We start from the raw sequence: 18,644 nt of genomic DNA, 5'->3' as shown, positions 1-18,644 counted from the left end.
GAATTACTTGATAATTAAGGAATTTTAATTAATTTTAATTATTCAAATTTTAAGTAATTTTAATCGATTAATTCATCATTTTAATCTAGTAAATTCTTCACTAGCGCTTATGACACTAAAAATGTTAAAACACATTTTTATCAATTATATTTTAATATATTAAAATAAATTTTAATCAATTAAAACATAGTTACAAACACATTCCAATAAATCGAAACCCAACTGCAAACATGGCTCCATACTACTTTCATAGGCTTCTTAAAACCTAAATCAAATTAAGATAAAATAAATTTGAAAACCTAAAACCATCATCTAAGACACACCTCAATCAATATTGACTTTGGATGTGCATCACTTCATCTTCTCTCCTTAAGGCCTTGTTCTTTTGAGTGGATTTGAGGGGATTTGAGAGGATTTGAAGATAAATTTTTTTATTGTTTATTTGAGTGAATTTGGAGGTAAATGAGAGTGAATTTGGAAATAATTTTTTTTAAGTTGTCACGTCAATACAATTCTATACTATTTCTCACAAATTTTATTTCTAAATTCACTCTCATTTACCTCCAAATTCATTCAAATAAACCACAAAATAATCTTCAAATCCTCTCAAATCCCCTCAAATTCACTTCCTCAAATCCACTCAAAAGAATAAGACCTGTCTTCCAAAAAATGGTTTGAATTGATTATCAAATTCACCTAATGCAGTACACAGATAAGATGGTAAAATTGCAAATTCATATCATGAAAGAAACATTATATTCACATAAGATCAGTTATTAGTGATTTATTTTGGATTTTCGATTAGAATTAACAAATCAATAATTACTTATTTAGGTATTTTGCTATTTCAAAAGCTACATATTTAGGGATAGTAATTAGCTTTCTATTGAAGTTTTTAACACATGTTTTAAAGTCACAAAGCTTATGTTTTTACAAAAATATTAATTTTAAAAATATATGAATCATTGTGATTATGCTAATTAATATTGAGAACCATTTGTAAAATACTATTTATTTTTTAAATATATGAATCAGTTTTCATAACTTTTTATAAGTATATTAATATTAAATTAATTTTAGATATTATATTGATAAATTTATGAAATGATTTAAAAATATATATATATATATATATAAAAGCAAGGTTAATAAGTTATAAATAAGTCAAACAAGACGAAATTCGAGGCTAATTATTTTTTCAAGCTTAAACGTAAGCTTTTATTTAATTATAAATAAATGAGTTAAACTCTAAAGGGGAAAAAAATAACTATGCAAGGTTATAAGGGCATGTAAAGGACCTTCAACACGAGATGCTTACCAGTTATTTTGGATTTAAGATGTTTTATGTGACACTTCAATTTCTTTTTAAAGATCTCACCAAGCAACTCAACTTTGATTTTAAAAAATTATTTTTTTATTCATTGAAGTAAGAAATGTTATTATATGCAATAATTAAACCTAAGTTTAAAAAGATAAAATTATGAATTGATTAAAGTTTTTAAAAATTTCGTTTATTGAAGCAAATTCAAGGATAAGTCTTTTAGTGATAATATGACACGGTAGAAATCACAAATTTCATATTACATTTTGTAATGTATAAACTAATTCATCTAAATCACTTCTATTTGAAATTCCCTTATTAGTTCGCTATGGAAGATGCTACTGTAGATTATCTAAGCAAAACTCTCCCGGTTCGATATAAATTTATAACCATTAAATTATTTTATCTAATGGTTAAATTTGTTTTAATCGTTAACGGCCTCTTAAATGTGAAATAAATAAGAATTGAAACTACGTAATTTATTTTTAAGTTAATTAACTCAAGATTTCAATTACGATAGCGTCAACATAACAATGAGCGAGAATAAGGTAAAAAATCATAACAGATAACGTAAAAATCTGAAAACTCTCGTAGATAAAGTCAGAAATGAGATATAATTGTTCAATGAATAACACTTGGATACTTAGACACTAAAAAACACCACATAGATTCAATGTTTCACTCTGCAAAGACACAACTACAGACACACTGATAGTAATAGAAAACGAGGCCAACAAATACATAGAGCAGCATCAGTACAGTCATGGCCAAACACTCTTGTTTTTCACAACAACATCTAATATATAACATCCCAACATAATTAAAACTCAATCAAACTAAACAAAACAACGACCCAGACACAGCAATTCATAATATAATATAATGTAAACCTTCTTCAGACGCTGTTTTCTATCCTCTCACCCTTCTGCTCTTTTGGGCAACATGTAGAACCATTTTTCCATGGAGACAGCTACTCAGTCTCTCGTGATTAGATAAAATGATGGCACAAAGACTTTCATGCAAAAAGCCCTGCAATCGAAACCCAACCTTAACCATCCAGAACAATTATACATAAATAAGGTTTAAATAGAAACAAGATTGTGTATGTTGGAGTTGTTAATGTTATTTTTAATTTAGAAAATGCTTATCTGACAGATTCAAACCTTAGTGTATTGCAAAGCTCTCTGAACAACGTAATTCCCGTATTGATGCTGAACAACTTGAAGAAAGTTTGGGCTCTCCATGATCTCCTCCACTATAAGAGCAGCACTCTCAGTTCTCGAATAGTGTAAAAGGTCTTCCACTACGTTGCTGGCATACTTGTCTATAGATAAACCAACAAATTTATAGCGAAGTTCTGATACCAACATTGCATTCACTTCCAACATCTTCTTTTTGACCAAAAACTGCAGCACATAATTTCTGTGAACAATAAAATGAAACGAACGTTAGAAATTGATCAAAGGGAAAAAATTCAAATTAAGAAAACGTGTATATGAAGAGACAAACCCGTATTGATCTTTTGCCAAGTCCTCAGCGTTTGAGATTAGATTCTCGATCAGAGCATAGAAGGCTGGAACATCATCGTGATGGATAATTTTTTGAATATTGCAGCATCCGTTTTTATTTACTGCAATATCACGACAGTTCTGCGCTACAACATCCAAAATAGCCTGCAAGAAAGTTTTCCATCAAGAAATGTGGGCAAATTTATCAAGAAATTCATTATTTCTGGATTAGTAAAAATTCAAGATTGTGAATTACATTTTTATGCTCGAGTGGGAAAACCTTCAGGCACTGTAGAATAACATAACCACCATTATAATTTTTCATAAGTGCAACAGTGACACCGCTCATAGCATGTGTAATTCGATCTATCGCGATCAGAACATCTTCAACCTCAAGAATCTGCTGAAGAACCCGACCTCTGTAACAATAAATCTAGGTTCATCAGTAAATAATAAATAAAATTCAAGTGCAGAAGTTTTAATACGTACCCCAGATCATGGATGCACAAATCTCTCAGCTTTGGCTGGTCAGCGGTAATCAAGGAGATAAAAGTGTTCTTTTGGATAACGCTGATATTTCTTGATTGAAAAAGCTTCAGAATCACGAAGCTTCCATAAGGGTGTTTTATTAACTCGTGCAAATGATACTCGAGTTCTTTCACCATTTGGAAGTTTTCATGGGGTGTGCCCTCGTCGATCTTCTGCTGAACTACACGAGACCCACGTGGATCTTTTGCCATTGAAAACCAACCTCCCCGAAGAGTTTCAAGAGTATAATGTGAGTGTGGCCAAGCCAATTCTTCACCGCTTGGTGGGCCCGAAATACCTCCAGTAGCATGAGGAAGACGATGGTGACGGCGCGTGGGAACCGTGGCGTTGGCAGACTCGATATTCCTCACGCGCTGCAAAGAAGCTTCATGGTATTGGTTGGTCTGATAACCATGGAAAGTATTAAGATTGGACAAGTTGAGTGATCCCATTCGAGACGCAAGGGTTTCCACTTGAGAAGAATCTTGCAGAAATCTTGGTGAAGAAGAAGAAGAGCTTCCCATCTGCATGAAGGAAATGGGATGATATTCGTTTGTTTGTGCCATTGCCAAAGAGAAACAGCTGAGACTACGAAAACAAATTGCAACAAACTTCTTATATAGATTCACTTTTCAGTTTCGTATGATATCAAATATCATTCCTACGAATATACGTAATAAATAAATTCTATATTTTATATAATTAATAATCATGATAATTTGTTAAATCAGCGACGAAATTGTTGACTTCTAACTATAAATTAGAGTACTTGATAACGAATCCAATTCGTCATTAAGTAATTAGAGGAAATTTTGTAAATAATACCCAATTGAAATAAGAGGTGAATATTTATAAAGCTTTAATTTTTTTAGACAATTTTATTCTCTCTTGATATCCACATTCGTGTTAAATGTGATAATTAAGTTAAGGAACAAAATCTAAAATTAATATTAAATTTTGAAAAAAAAAATATTGAAAAGGTATTAATAGAACATATAAATTTGAAATAACAAGTTGTACTATTAATTTCTCCCTTGTTGGGACTCTTGTTGGAAATATTAAGAGAATTAATATTCTCCCAATTAACAATGTATCTAAGAAAGTATCTTTGTATTTACAATTTCTGTTTTTATTTTTAAATGACATGTTTAATTTTTTCTAAAAATATATGTTATATTAATTTAAAAAAAAAAACAAACTAAAGCCACCGAAACGTCCGTTGGGTAAAATATTCTTTGAAAAGAGTATATCTTTTTAAAGACTTCAAATTCTTGGTTGGTTATTTTGGCCTTGCCGTTGGTCAGATAAATTAATTTTAATACTGTTTAAAAATGTTAAGTATGGCTGATTTCGACACATAATTTTAGATGTTTAAATTTTCATAAAATCTCAAAATTTTATAAAAGTTAATCAAATTGAATTTATAAAATAGAAACTCAATTGAGTGTTTTAAAAAGTAAAAACTCAATTTCTTTTCATAAGACCAGATGGAATAAAAAAAATAAAACCAAAATGAATTAAACAATTTCATAATTAATTTTTTTAAAATATATTTAAAAACATCAAACTTAATATCCATAAGACAAAGAAATAATATCATAAACTGAATAGAAAATTCAATTTTTTTAAGGAGTGTAGCACTAAAATTAATTTATAAATTGAAGTAATTATCCAAAATTGTTATTTTTAAATATATCTACATTATATTTTAAATTTATGACACAATAACAAAAAATTTCTTGATAGTCATAATAATTTACATTATTTTATAAATTATTATATTAACTTTACAACATCTCAATTAAATTGTTTTTTGTTTTAATTTCAAATCATCATAGACTAATTTGGACATTTTTTTTTATTTAAAAAAACAATACAAAATCATGAAATAAGACTATGAATGTTGCAGTGATACCTGAGCAAACGAAGATTGATGGACATTGTTGATTCTACTACAATCAAAATCATAAAGTATTGAAATTTGAGGATATTTATTTATAAAATGATCCACCAAACTCAGATAATGATCCTCCCAACTCAGTTCCATGTGTTGTACATTGCTTGAAGACGAAGGAACTAAATTTTCTTCTTCTCTCACCGTTCCACCACTGTGAGGCTCTAGCATGAAAGGAAAAGGATGATCATCATCTTCTTCCATAGCCACAGCCATTCTCATTCTCGTTCAAATTCAATTCAATTCAAAGCGGGTTCATCATCTATGTATACATATGAAAATATATGGTTTGATAGGATCTTAGTGTATATTTTCTGTTGTTATTTTTAATGATATATTTTAAATTTGAATCTGTGATTTATATAGTAAGATAACCAAATATCTTTATCTTTTCTCACAAGTGTAATTTTTTAGTTTTTATTTTTAAATAAGCATATTCTTTAACAAAGTATATATTTACGCATTTTCAATAATTGTTATTGGATATAATATTGTTAATATTTTTAAAAGCTTAAATATGTGGTTAGCAAGTCCATTTAAACCGTATTTCTTAAAATAACAACCTATTCAAAAATGTTAATCCCTTAATAAACATCAATACTCTCGATGTATTAAAAGTTATATTATATACCATTAAATTTCATGATAATTATGCACATAACATAAATTTTACACTTAATTAATTGTCTTTTCTTTTCTGTATTTACCATATTCTTGATATATATCTATAATATATGTATATATATATATATATATATATATATACTTTGAGATCTTTGATTTATTTTTTTAAGCTCCAACATCTATTTTTTATATTTCTAAATATTTTTTTATACTTTTTTATTTTAATTTTTTAAAAATTAAAATTAAAATTTTGATGTTGTTACATTCTAAAAATTTTATTTTTATATTTTTTCTAAATGAATTTTTTATATTTCAATATCTATATTTTTTATTGTTTTAAAATAAAAAATATATTTTAAAAAAATACATAGAATTATTTTCTAGAAAATATATTGAATGGATAAATTTGAGGAATGATATAGATGGTAAATTGATATTGTTTGTTTTAAAAGATATTTAAAGATAAAATTTGTAAACGATTTAATAAGATATAATTGATAAAAAAATGTTTTGCAATATTAAAAAAATGTTTTAATAAATTTAGCAGTGGTGTTAAAATGAGTTAGAATTTGTGGATCAACTTGATCCACCACAAGTTCGGGATGAGTTGAGTTGGAAAGAAATGAAACTTTTTCATACGAGTCAATTTTTAACTCAGCTTACTTAGAACCTAGCTCACTCGGATTAAACATGTGGTGAGTCATGTTAGTTACTCACATAATTTAATTTAATTATTTATTAAATATGAATAAAGAAAAAGATGTTTTGAGCAAAATATTATAAGTTTATCTATTCAACACTCTAATATTATAAATTGATAAGTGACACCAAAATTATCAATATTATAACTTTCTTATTCATTTTTTTAGTTTTTGGATTACATTTGAGTTGTATGCTACTCTTTTTTATTTTTGAATTGTATTTGGAGTTTAACAAACTTTTAATAAGTGTGTCAACCTGTTTAATCATGGATCCGACGGAATTTACTTTTTTCGACTCATTAATAAATGAATTGGATTGGGTTGACTCACTAAGTAGCCAACTTTTGGTGAATCAGATCAGGAGACCCGTTTTAACAGCACTAGGTGAGATTATATATTTATATTTATGGTTGAAAATAATTAAAATAAAATATAATTAGTTAAAATTAATAAAAATAAAATATAATCAGTTAAAATTAATTTAAAATAAAATATGAATGATTTTTTATAAAAAAATTAATAGGTGTGACTAATTTAAAATAAAATATGATTGGTTAAAAAATAATTTAATTAAATATTAAATTTTATAAAAATGAATACTTATTATTAATTAATTAATTTTGTTATTAAAACTTTTATTAGTATTATATTTATATGCATTATTTCCTACATTAATATTATTTTTAAATATTTATATTTCATTTTTATTTTTGCTATTATGGTTATAGAGGTTGTAAATTTCAGAACAAACTAATAAAAAATTTGGTAACTGCATTTTTCATCCATTTAAATTACCAGGAGAATCTCACATCACATCCCTTCCTTAAATATTCTTCCTTATTTATTTACAAATCTTTTAAATAGAAAAAACATATCATTCACACTTACTCTCTCACAAATAATAATTCCATTAAAAGAAACAAAAGTTTAATCTATGAAACGTCAGTTGAACTTTGTTTTTCAAGGACTCAAATTTACTTCATCTAGTCTACTTAAATAAATAAATTTGAGGTAAATAAATATTAAAAGATAGTGAGTGTTAGAAAAAAAAATTCTTGTCCTTATTGATTTTTTCATAGAAAGATAAAAATAGAACACAACTTTCAAAAGTAAATATTTTCCATTTAATAAAAAGAAACTTAAAAAGTGTTATCTAACATAATCATGTATCTAAATATTTTATTAATATTTATATATCATGATTGATTATATCATCGATATTGTTCTAATAATTTAAAAATAATAACAAAATTGTAAATAGACTTATTCAAAGTCATTTTTCTGTCATATCATTCAAGGAATCCCAATCTCAATCTGAATTTTTATTTATTTTATTTTCTCATTTTTAACTCCTCACTTTCTGTTATGAATTGAAACAAAATCATTAATATTAACTAGAAAAGAGTTATGAGAGATAAGAGAATAATTAAACATAGGAGAAGGAAAATGTTGTCGTAGGTTTTCAATTGGCGGAGGAGGAATCCATCGCGATCGTGTGTTGTTCTGACCTTATTTTTATCACCCACATACATTTACTATGTTTTTCGTGTTTATTGTGGCTGCAAGACAACGTCACAGAGAGAGAAGGGAAGGAAGAGTGGGTGTTGGTGGTTGTCTTCCTCATGGCAACCCTTTCCTCCATCATCTCCCTTTCTTCTCTTCCTCCTCTCCGTCGCCACCCTTCTCTTTCACCCTTTCCTCACTCTCTTTCTCTATCATTCTCTCGCACAAAACCTCGTTCTCCCTTTCTCCTTATTGCTTCTTCTGCCCATTCTTCCGATGATTTCACCTCCAAATCCAAGGTACCCTTTTTCCATTCCTTTATTCCCTATAAATATTTCTCTTCTTGCTATTCTTCGCATAACTTCTCTTGATGTGGCTATTAATTTTCCTCCCCTCTATTGGAGTGTGTATTTGATTACAGAGTTCAATTTTTAAATAATTTCTTTTTAACTTCCTGGCGTGAACTCTTTCACACAAGCCCTTTAGGTGCTGTGAAAAATAATTATAGTGGAAAAAGAGCCTTTCTTTGCGATAATCGAGTGTAACCTTTTTACCTCGTGTCATTTCATCCGAGATATCTATATGTATTGCTAAGCTTTTGACGTACACCCTGTAAATTGCTTTGGGATGTTTGGCAAGTAAAATAACGAATTTGACTATCGAGTGTTGTACTTGTAGAAATCAGTGCTCACTGAGGCGATACAAGAGATAGAACCGCTGGATGTTAGCCACATCCAGAAAGATGTTCCACCAGCAACAGCGGCTGCCATGAAAAGGATTATATCTGGAATGCTGGGCCTGCTTCCATCTGATCAATTTCACGTTGTCATTGAGGCTTTGTGGGAACCCCTCTCCAAGTTGCTGATTTCTTCAATGACGACTGGGTATGTTCAATTATATATGTTCTACGTGCAGCCCGTTTGGGTATTATTTTATGTTTTTGCATTATTGTTTGTCTTTAAATCTCGTATTCTTTTACTTTCTTGAAACCTGCAATTACTGTCTCTTATTCAACAACTTGTGTACATAAATGGATTAGCCTTTTGAAAAAGGGGGGGTGGCTTTATTTTCCAACAGCTTGGTTGAATATACATTAACAAGTGTCCCACATTATTTGAAAATTCTAAAGTATGTTATGGTGTTCAGTTTTTACGCATGACCTAGTGACGTTTACGTAGTAGGGAGCATGAAAAGTTTTCTTCGTGTATCGCAGGTATACGCTACGCAATGCTGAATATAGGCTTTTCCTTGAGAAAAATCTTGAAATGTTTGATATAGAGAAGCCAAAGGAAGAAACTACGAAGGTGGACTTACAAGGGTTAATGCATGACAGTGTAAATGTGATTGACTTTGGTAGAAATAGGAATTTGTCTTCCAAAGTTGAAAAGCTTCGTGAGGATGTTGACATTCAAGACCTTGGTGAAATATCTGCAGAAGCTCAGCAATATATTTTCGATTTGCAATCTCGTTTGTCTTCCATGAAAAAGGTACATTGTAAAATTAGGGATGGTTTTTTTATATTTGAACTGAAAGAGTTTAAGCATAGGATTCATGATGCCTTGAATGGCCTGTGAAATGTATTTTGTATTGGACATTGTTAATTCTTGATTGTCGCATATTTTATGGTATGCTTCATCCTTTGGTTCGTGATTTTTCCTTTTGTGCTTGATAATGGTTGAAGATCCTTTGCTTCATCCTTTGGTTCAAGATCCTCAATTGCAAATAGGTCAGCAATATATTTAACTTATTTTTCTCACTTGGGTTTCTTTTCCATTTTTCGGGACACTTTTAAAGGAGCTACATGAAGTAAAGAGGAAAAGTGCTGCTCTTCAAATGCAACAATTTCGGGGAGAGGAAAAGAATGATTTATTGAATTACTTGAGATCTCTTAAAACTGAACAGGTTTTCCCCTTTTCTGGAATTTCTGAAGCATTTGGACCCGCCCCTTTAGTCTCTTTTGCTATGTTACATCTGTGGCACGTTCTCAATCGTGAAAGGATTTTTTCTGATATAATTTTTCTCATATTTAATCTAGTTGTTTTTCTTGCTTTTTTTAAATTGCTGTCAATGATATGATATTTGGAAATCTTTTATCCATTTAACCGAACATAAGTGGTGAGAAGATTTTTTGTTGTTCTGAAGGTTGTCAAATTGATATTCAAATTGTGAGTCGTGAAACTAACTTTTGAATCATAGTCTATGGAGCATAAATTTGATCGAATTGTAATGTTTAGGGATGGATGATGAAAATTTACTTTAAATATATGATATAGATGATGTATAATAATTTTAAACTAGAAACAGGTAGAACAAAATTAGTAGTATATTTGAGTTTGTGAAGCCTTTCTTTTAGAAGAATGGAAACAAAGCAAAGAATGCATTGAATGAATGAATGACAAATAAAGCAGTGGAATAATAGTGAAATATTGTATGCTTAAAAATTCTTCTTCAATTCCTTTTCATTTTACAACTTTAGCTTATAAAACTTTTCATTTTCATGTGAAAAAAAAGAGAAAATAAAGAGTGTAATTCATATACATGATACAAAATTGCTTAGGTTCATCTTATGATATGAATGAATAGTTAACTGAATTTATTGAATTATTGGATTCTAATAGTGAATTGTAAGATTCTCATAGGTTTATGCCTCCTAGTCCTCAATACTTGTTTTTTTTTTTCATTGCTACACTGGACGTTTGATGAATTCAAGTTTTCATTCAAAACATTTGAAGATGACATTATTCCTTCTTAATCATGACATTATTAATGTGAATGCCTAGTTCATTTAACTATATTTTCAGTTTTTTTTTTAATTTATTTTATTAATTTGGTTGGGTGTGTGTGGCTAATGAGCAGGTAGCTCAGCTTTCAGAATTTTCATCCCCTGAGCTGAAGGAAATCATGCTCTCTGTTGTCCATGGTCTTCTTGCTACCCTTTCTCCTAAAATGCATTCTAAACCTTCCACCATGTCAGAAGTTGGGCCCAAAAATGTTAGAAGTGAGGATTGTGCTGAGGTTGTTGAGAACTCTGCTCTTCCTTTTCAGCCTGTTATTTCCTTGACTAGGGACTATCTTGCCCGCCTGCTGTTTTGGTTAGTTCCTCCCCGCTTTTGATTACATTCCTTCGTACATGTATTTTTTTATTCGCAAGAACGAGCAATTAGTGTTAATACTGCTGTAAAGGAGATAAAGAATTATTTCGAAATTTATTAATTATGAGTGCAGTGTTTGTTGATGATGAAGTTATGAAACGAAACTAACATTTTCTTTATGTTTCCCCCTAAAGGTGCGTGCTGCTGGGATACTATCTTAGAGGCCTGGAGTGTAGAATGGAATTGATGGATTTGCTTGACAAGTGAGGCTGAGAATGATGTCCCTGGCAGTCAACCAATTGCTTGAATGAAGTTCGAAATTCAGTGGTTCAATCTGTATATAGATGTGTGTTTCCGACAAGAATTTTTCTTCCAACACCAGGAGATTCTGATACAGATTCTAGTACTGATCACTTCTGCTAAGGAGTTATCTATGCTTACTGTACAACGTTGCATTCTGGCACTTACCAAATCTCAGTCTCTTCTAGTGTCAGACCAACAGTAGAATCGAAGAGGGTTGACATTTGTTTTGGCCGGGGGGACATGTTATAGAACATGGAAATGCTGTTACGCAGTACCAATTTATTTATTAGGTGATCTAGATTTTATATTTCTACTTGTCTCATATTTAAGTCTTTGTCAGGGTAATATAGACATTGCGAAGATCAAATGTTAAAATTGTTTAAAATTTTCTGCAATTATTATTTTAGTGAGAAAAATCAATTCTCTGGCAATATCAAAATGCTACTTTCTGTGTTTGGAAATACCTCTAGAGATACGTCTGCCAATTGTAACTTTTTATCTAAAGTCTCAAGTAACTGTGTGTAGCTATAAGTTTTTTCTTATTTATTTCATAAGAGAAAATTAAGAAAAATGAAATAAAATGAATATACATATAAATTAAAAAAATGGAGGTTATTTGAAAACAAATATTATAAATGAATATGTATAAATTGATTTTAACTGATGTCGTTTTTATTTTTGAGCAGTTTTCCTGTACCTCCATTATTTTTTTCTTGCACATCCAAAAATTTATATTATTATTTTTTAATTAATAATAATCTACGCTGGTTATTTTTTTTATTTTAACTTAATAATAATAATAAAACATATTAAAAATATTAAAAATTTAATATTTTAAATGAAAAAATTAAATTAGAAATATTATTTATTTAAATTTGATAATCAAAATATTGTTTTTTAATATAATAAATATTCAATTACTGTAATATTTTTTTATATAATTAAATATATATTAATATTTTAATTTATAAAATATTATTTATTAAAATAAAAAAAATATATATTATAAAATTAAAAAAGCTTTAAAAAAAATGTTAACCAGTTACCGTTCCAAACAAGGTTAACATATTTTTCTAGTTTTTTTTTGTTTTTAATTTTTTAATATGTTTTATTTATTTTGGTTTATTAAATAATATTTTCAAAATTAAAATATTAATATATATCTAATTATATTAAAAATATTAATTTAATTAAATATTTATTAAATAAAAAATATTTATTTATTATTGAATTAAAACAAATAAACTTTTAATTTAATATTTTTTTAATTTAAAATATTAAATTTTATTTTGTAATTTATTATTATTATTATTAAATAAAAATAAAAAAGGTAAATTAAAAGAAATAAAAAAAAAATAATCAGCAGACGGTTAAGTGTTATTAACGAAAAGGACATAATAGAATTTTTTGGAGATATGCTGGGACGGAGAACTATTCCTTATGTTTTCTCCTATATTCTTGTATAAAGTTGGTTAAATCATATCTATACCTTATATGAATTAATATATACGTCTTGGAATGATAACAGGTTATGTTGGACACAGATCTACCTGTAACTTGACCAAAAAAAAATTTATTCGTTACTCAATTTGTTACCAGCATAAATATTTACTTAAAAAATATTTATGAATATTTTAAAATCTAAATATCTTTATGAATATATGCATATATTCATAAATATTTAAAAAAATATATTTTTATAATTTATTAAAATAAAATTATAAAAATATATAAAATAAAATATAAATTAAATTAAATATTAATTAAAATTTAATTTTATAAAAATATAAATTAATATTAATTTTAATTAAATTTAACTTAATAAAATATAAATTAAATATTTATTTTTATTTTTTTACTGATAACAAATATAATACGATAATATAATACATCTACCCGTATAAGAAGGTATTTTAATCCTTTATCTACAACCCACAAAAAAAATCTTTTTTGGCATCCCGCTGTATTCATCTCTCTCGTTGAGCCCATTTTTATCTCTATCTTTTTAACAGTACATGTCAAAAACTACTGCAATATGTCAACCATTAATGGTAGGTTTCTTTGACTGAAAAAACATATTGTTATAATTTGTCCTAACTTAGTAGCAGTGTTTTTGTTTGAAAGCAGTTTTTGTCCTTCCTTGGGATAGCAAGGAGTTACTAGTTTTTTTTTCCTTAGTACATGCCATGTTCATATTGGAGCGTGGCAATGAGAGTTCTTAATCAATAATTTTGTCTTCTGCAAGCTTGCAACGATGGAGGACGACTCCTAAAAAGAACATATGTTAACACAACATTCGTTGACATCAAATATGTAACAATTGCAACGTACTTCAAATGAAAATTGAATCAAACAAGCATGTTCACCCTGTCTCACGAGTTGGTCGTTCCCACCACCCAAAAGTTCAAACCCATCGTTGCACTCCTTCACTCTCCCTGTTCATGTTCCATTGCAGAACCCACCAACCTTGCCGACCTCCTACAAGGCAACCTTCCATATTCGTATCTTCACCAAATCCACACACGCATTTTCCAACTTGGTGCACACCAAGACAACCTCGTTGCCACGCGCCTCATTGGACACTACCCATCACGCATTGCTCTTCGCGTCTTTCACCATCTCCAAAATCCAAACATCTTTCCTTTCAATGCCATCATCAGAGTTCTCGCCCAAGAGGGTAACTTTTTTCACGCCTTTTCTCTGTTCAAAGATTTGAAACGGCATCCACTTTCGCCCAACGACTTTACTTTCTCTTTCCTCCTTAAGGCATGCTTTCGGTCCAAAGATCTCCGTCACGTAGAACAGATTCATGTCCACATTCAGAAGACGGGTTTCCTCTCTGACCCTTCTGTTTGCAATGGCTTGGTTTCTGTGTACGCGAAAGGGTACAACCACTTGCCATCTGCCCGAAAAGTGTTTGATGAAATTCCTGACAAAAGGGTAGTCAGTTGTTGGACTAGCTTGATCTCTGGTTTTGCTCGGTCTGGACAGAGTGAGGAGGCTTTGCGGCTTTTCCATGTGATGATTAGTCAGAACTTGCTTCCCCAAAGTGATACTATGGTCAGTGTTCTATCAGCCTGTTCTAGCCTTGAGGTGCCAAAAATTGAGAAATGGATTAACATTCTTTCAGAATTGATTGGTGATGGAGTGAGTACTAGAGAAACTTACTGTGATTCAGTTAACACGGCGCTGGTTTATTTGTTAGGTAAATGGGAGAAAGTTGAGAAGAGTAGAGAAGGGTTTGATCGAATTTCTGCAATAGGAAAAAGAAGCGTGGTTCCTTGGAATGCTATGATAAGTACATATGTTCAAAACGGTTATCCTGTGGAGGGCTTAAGTCTTTTCCGTATGATGGTAGAAGAACCAGCCACTACACCTAACCATATCACAATGGTTAGTGTGCTTTCAGCATGTGCTCAAATTGGTGATTTGAGTTTTGGAAGTTGGGTTCACGATCACCTAATATCTCTAGGACATAAAGACACCATTGCCTCAAACCAAATTCTCGCCACATCTTTAATTAACATGTATTCAAAATGTGGCAATTTGGATAAGGCAAAGGAAGTTTTTGAACATACAGTCAGCAAAGATGTGGTCTTATTCAATGCGATGATCATGGGTCTTGCAGTATATGGTGAAGCAGAGGATGCATTGAGACTCTTCTACAGAATGCCAGAATTCGGCTTACAACCCAATGCTGGAACGTTTCTTGGTGCTTTAAGTGCATGCAGCCACTCTGGACTATTGGAAAGTGGGCGCTGGATATTCAGAGAAGTGTCCCTTTCCCCTAGTCTTACATTGGAGCATTGTGCTTGTTATATTGATCTTCTTGCAAGAGTAGGATGCATAGAAGAAGCTATGAAGGTTGTGATTTCCATGCCTTTCAAGCCTAACAATTTTGTCTGGGGTGCTTTGCTCGGAGGCTGCTTGCTCCATTCTAGAGTGGAGTTGGCCCAAGAGGTTTCCAGGAGGCTTGTTGAAGTAGACCCAGACAATTCTGCAGGCTATGTTATGTTGGCAAATGCATTTGCATCTCAGAATCAGTGGAGTGATGTCTCGGAGCTGCGGTTAGAAATGAAAGAGAAGGGAATCAAGAAGCAACCAGGAAGTAGTTGGATTGTTGTGGATGGAGTTGTGCATGAGTTTCTCATTGGCTGTTTGTCACATCCTAAAATTGAGAGCATATACCATACATTGGGTGGATTGGTGAAGCATATGAAAGTAGCAAGCCATTGCCTGCTTGTATGCTGTTGTTAAATAAGCCGTGATTGCAGTAACAGGAAATTGCGCAAGTAATTTCTTGTCAAAGCTTGCACCTTTGGTTATATGAGCAAGGAGTATTTTTGAGGGAACTAAACTTCAATGTTGATTTTTTTTTTATCTTTGACCATTTATCAGCATGACGACAATTTTGAGACTAAACCCCCTGGGTGGTTGTAGATTGTGTTGTGAATAACAAGTAATTAGGTAGCATCCTCCTGCATGAGATGTTCATTTTATGATCACACTCCACTTATACACGACCATTTAAAGGTAACTAATTTTTTTTTCCATGTATGAATAATTTATTAATTATATATATATCTTGCATCAAATATAAAAAAGTCAGTTTTTTTTGTCAATATTGATAAGTGAATAAAGCTGTAAAATGAAATTACAACTAACAAAATGTGTGATATTTATACATTGTACTGGAAGGTAGTATGAAATTTATCGAATTTATCAAAATCTTTCTTAAAATAATCCATAAAATACATATACTTTCAAGTACCAACATAATTTTTACAAGTTATAAAATTTTAAAGGTTAAATTTTACTTTTAGTTTTTTAATTTATTTTTTATATTGAGTTTGGCTCTTCAACTTTATACACATTTCAATTTAGTCCATGTTAAGTCTGTAAAATGGTTTATTTTCGTCATTTCCATCACAAAGCTTACGAAACATGATAAGAGTATGATATGATCACTATATACTCACCTACGAATATGAGTTCAATTATTTTCTTGCTTGCAATATTTTATTTTTTTAAATAACGATTGAAAAAGTTATATTTGTGGCTAGGCAATTTTTTTAAAAGTTACTATTGTTGGTCCTCTAGGCAGTACATTAGTGATTCTGTTCAGATTTTGTAAACTGCTTTTTGAATAGTTGTGTTTTCTTTTATGTTTTGTTCAGAGTGCAAAGGCTTAAATGTGAGGGTGTGCTAAGTCCCTATTTTCTTGTATTTTTCATAGTTAATAGCATTCCTTTTGGGCCTTGTTTACTTCTAATTTTCTCTTTTTTGTTCAAATTTATTTATCATTGTAAAAATCTTAATTTTTGTGAAAATGTGTTAATTTGGAGTTTTTATATAGACTTTTTGTTAATAAGTTTAAAAGTAAATTCTGACAGCTTTGATTACTGTTGCATGTTTGATTCATAACTTTTTTCATAGTTATGTAATTAAATTGATTCTTTTTGCATTGCTTTATTGATTCAATTATTTTTAATTTGGATGTAAGAACGTAATTTTGAAAATGTCAAACAATTTGTAGAGGTGTTGACTTTAGAGTTTAGTGCAGTTCATTTTCTTAGCTTGCTGGTGCAGTGAACTTGAGAGGAGAAGCTTGGGTAATTCTGTGCTGTGATAAACCCTGCAGTTCCAATCCTGTGAAGTTAAGGGTAGTCATTGCTGAAGTGTGAACAAGACTTGAAGTAGGCTGGAAGTGGAGCTGAAGAAACTGGCTGTAGGCTGTCATTTCTAAAGAATTAGAAGCTAAACAGGCTTGGAAACTGCACCTGACCTGAACGTGACTTGATGGAAGAAGCTTGCATGGCAAGCTTGAATAAGCTGGAGATGTGACCTGAAGCTGGTTGGACCAAGGGAAGTAACCTGCTCCTGCAAGTTGGGACTCAAAGAGACAAAATTAATCAAGCTAAGCTGACCTGCACTAGCCTGGCCTGAAGATTGGAGCTGACTTGTTTTACTTCCTACCTATTAGTCTTGTAATTGTGTTTTAACTAGTCTAGACAGATTGTATATACTTTACACCTGTCATTGGCAGTTGCTATTATGACTGTTTTTAGGAAGTTTTATAGGTTTTCCAGTTTTAAATCACAGCAGCATATATAAGGCTTGTTCATAGACAGATTTACTTGTTTACAATACAGCTTCCTTAGCATAGTTTTCAATAGTAGTAAAAGCTCTAGAGTAGGTCCTGTAATTGGAGTTCTGTCCGTTCATCTGAAGTTCTCTTGCTGCCTTATACTCCAAAGGAGCTAGGTTGCAAGTGCTTCAGAATCTTTGTACTTTCACACCAGTTTACATCAAATTCAAGTTAGTTTACATGCAATTTTACTTTTCTTGCAAACTTCTACAGATTCCTCTACTGCTTTTGCCTTTACGTTTCTGTCTTTTACTTTCTTGCACATTTACATTTGATGCTTTTACAATGCTTTCTCACTTCTACATCAGAATTCATTTTTCTGTTGATGATCATGTGGCTTTTACTTTTGTAACCTACTAAACTCAATTATGGATTCGTGCTGAGACTTAGTGAGTATAAAGTAACCGCCTATACACCAAGGAATCCGAAATGATCCTTGGCCATCAAAAGTAAAACCTAATGAACATCAATTGAGAGTTATTGTTTTCTTGTTAGACAGCTTTTACATGCTTTTCTTTACTGCCTTTAGAAGCTTTCTTTAAATTCCCAGTTCTGCATTTGATTTCAATTCCAGCACTTACTTTCTAACCTGTTTTTACTTTCAACAATGCAATTTAATCATTTGAAACTCATTCCAAACGTTTGATTTCAGTTTTGTTCCAGATTACTCATAGGTAGTAATTCTCGTTATCTCCCGGGCACCAGTTTTTCTTTGTTTTGAATGTTGAGTTTTGATTTCTGCTGCTAAATTCCAGTTCCAATTACTGTTTCATGATTGTTTCTACATAAGATTCATGCTTCTGCATTCAATAATTACAGATTTAGCTCTTAGTTTCCAGTTCTAGCCATTTAGTTAGGTTTTCTAGGTAGGTAGTTTGCTAATTTTAGGAATTTGATGTGTAAATATTGTCAGCATCTGTCTCATTCATTGGTTTATTTATTTGTTCATTTGGAAGACCTCT

General features: G+C 30.4%; 3 protein-coding genes across 4 annotated transcripts; 2 read left to right on the top strand and 1 right to left on the bottom strand.

Moving 5' to 3' along the window:
- Positions 1 to 2,230: 2,230 nt before the first annotated feature.
- LOC108324795 (pumilio homolog 9) lies at positions 2,231 to 3,923 on the bottom strand. Its single transcript, XM_052874079.1, has 5 exons — positions 3,319 to 3,923; positions 3,110 to 3,248; positions 2,831 to 2,994; positions 2,485 to 2,743; positions 2,231 to 2,368 (listed from the first exon to the last, which is right to left on the bottom strand). Exons 1-5 carry the CDS (start codon positions 3,921 to 3,923, stop codon positions 2,231 to 2,233), a joined length of 1,305 nt encoding a protein of 434 aa, XP_052730039.1.
- A 4,157-nt stretch (positions 3,924 to 8,080) lies between these two features.
- Positions 8,081 to 11,965, top strand: LOC108324021 (uncharacterized). The gene is given in 7 exon segments (XM_017556802.2): positions 8,081 to 8,438; positions 8,818 to 9,023; positions 9,353 to 9,626; positions 9,934 to 10,041; positions 10,996 to 11,231; positions 11,426 to 11,485; positions 11,487 to 11,965. Coding segments are annotated over 7 exon segments (1,116 nt in total). The 5' UTR covers positions 8,081 to 8,258; the 3' UTR covers positions 11,539 to 11,965.
- Positions 11,966 to 13,640: 1,675 nt separating this feature from the next.
- LOC108325197 (putative pentatricopeptide repeat-containing protein At3g08820) lies at positions 13,641 to 17,866 on the top strand. 2 transcript variants are annotated; one of them, XM_017558220.2, is made up of 2 exons: positions 13,641 to 16,067; positions 17,124 to 17,866. In XM_017558220.2, exon 1 carries the CDS (start codon positions 13,893 to 13,895, stop codon positions 15,789 to 15,791), a length of 1,899 nt encoding a protein of 632 aa, XP_017413709.1. In that variant the 5' UTR covers positions 13,641 to 13,892; the 3' UTR covers positions 15,792 to 16,067; positions 17,124 to 17,866. The 2 variants fall into 2 exon arrangements, with proteins under 2 accessions (XP_017413709.1, XP_017413708.1); XM_017558219.2 differs by having other exon boundaries at positions 17,098 to 17,866.
- The last annotated feature ends 778 nt before the right edge of the window (positions 17,867 to 18,644 follow it).

The sequence above is a fragment of the Vigna angularis genome, chromosome 3 (genome assembly GCF_016808095.1).
Source record: "Vigna angularis cultivar LongXiaoDou No.4 chromosome 3, ASM1680809v1, whole genome shotgun sequence".
NCBI classification, from domain to species: domain Eukaryota; kingdom Viridiplantae; phylum Streptophyta; class Magnoliopsida; order Fabales; family Fabaceae; genus Vigna; species Vigna angularis.
Note: the sequence above shows the minus strand (reverse complement) of the source record. Positions and strands in the feature narration are given on the sequence as shown.

Coding starts and splice junctions, on each gene's coding strand:
- LOC108324795 (XM_052874079.1), bottom strand. CDS start 3,923: ATGGCACAAACAAACGAATATCATCCCATTTCCTTCATGCAGATGGGA. Junction 2,995..3,109: donor TTATTCTACAGTGCCTGAAG/GTTTTCCCACTC, acceptor ACTTTCTTGCAG/GCTATTTTGGATGTTGTAGC. Junction 2,369..2,484: donor GAGCTTTGCAATACACTAAG/GTTTGAATCTGT, acceptor TGGATGGTTAAG/GTTGGGTTTCGATTGCAGGG.
- LOC108325197 (XM_017558220.2), top strand. CDS start 13,893: ATGTTCACCCTGTCTCACGAGTTGGTCGTTCCCACCACCCAAAAGTTC.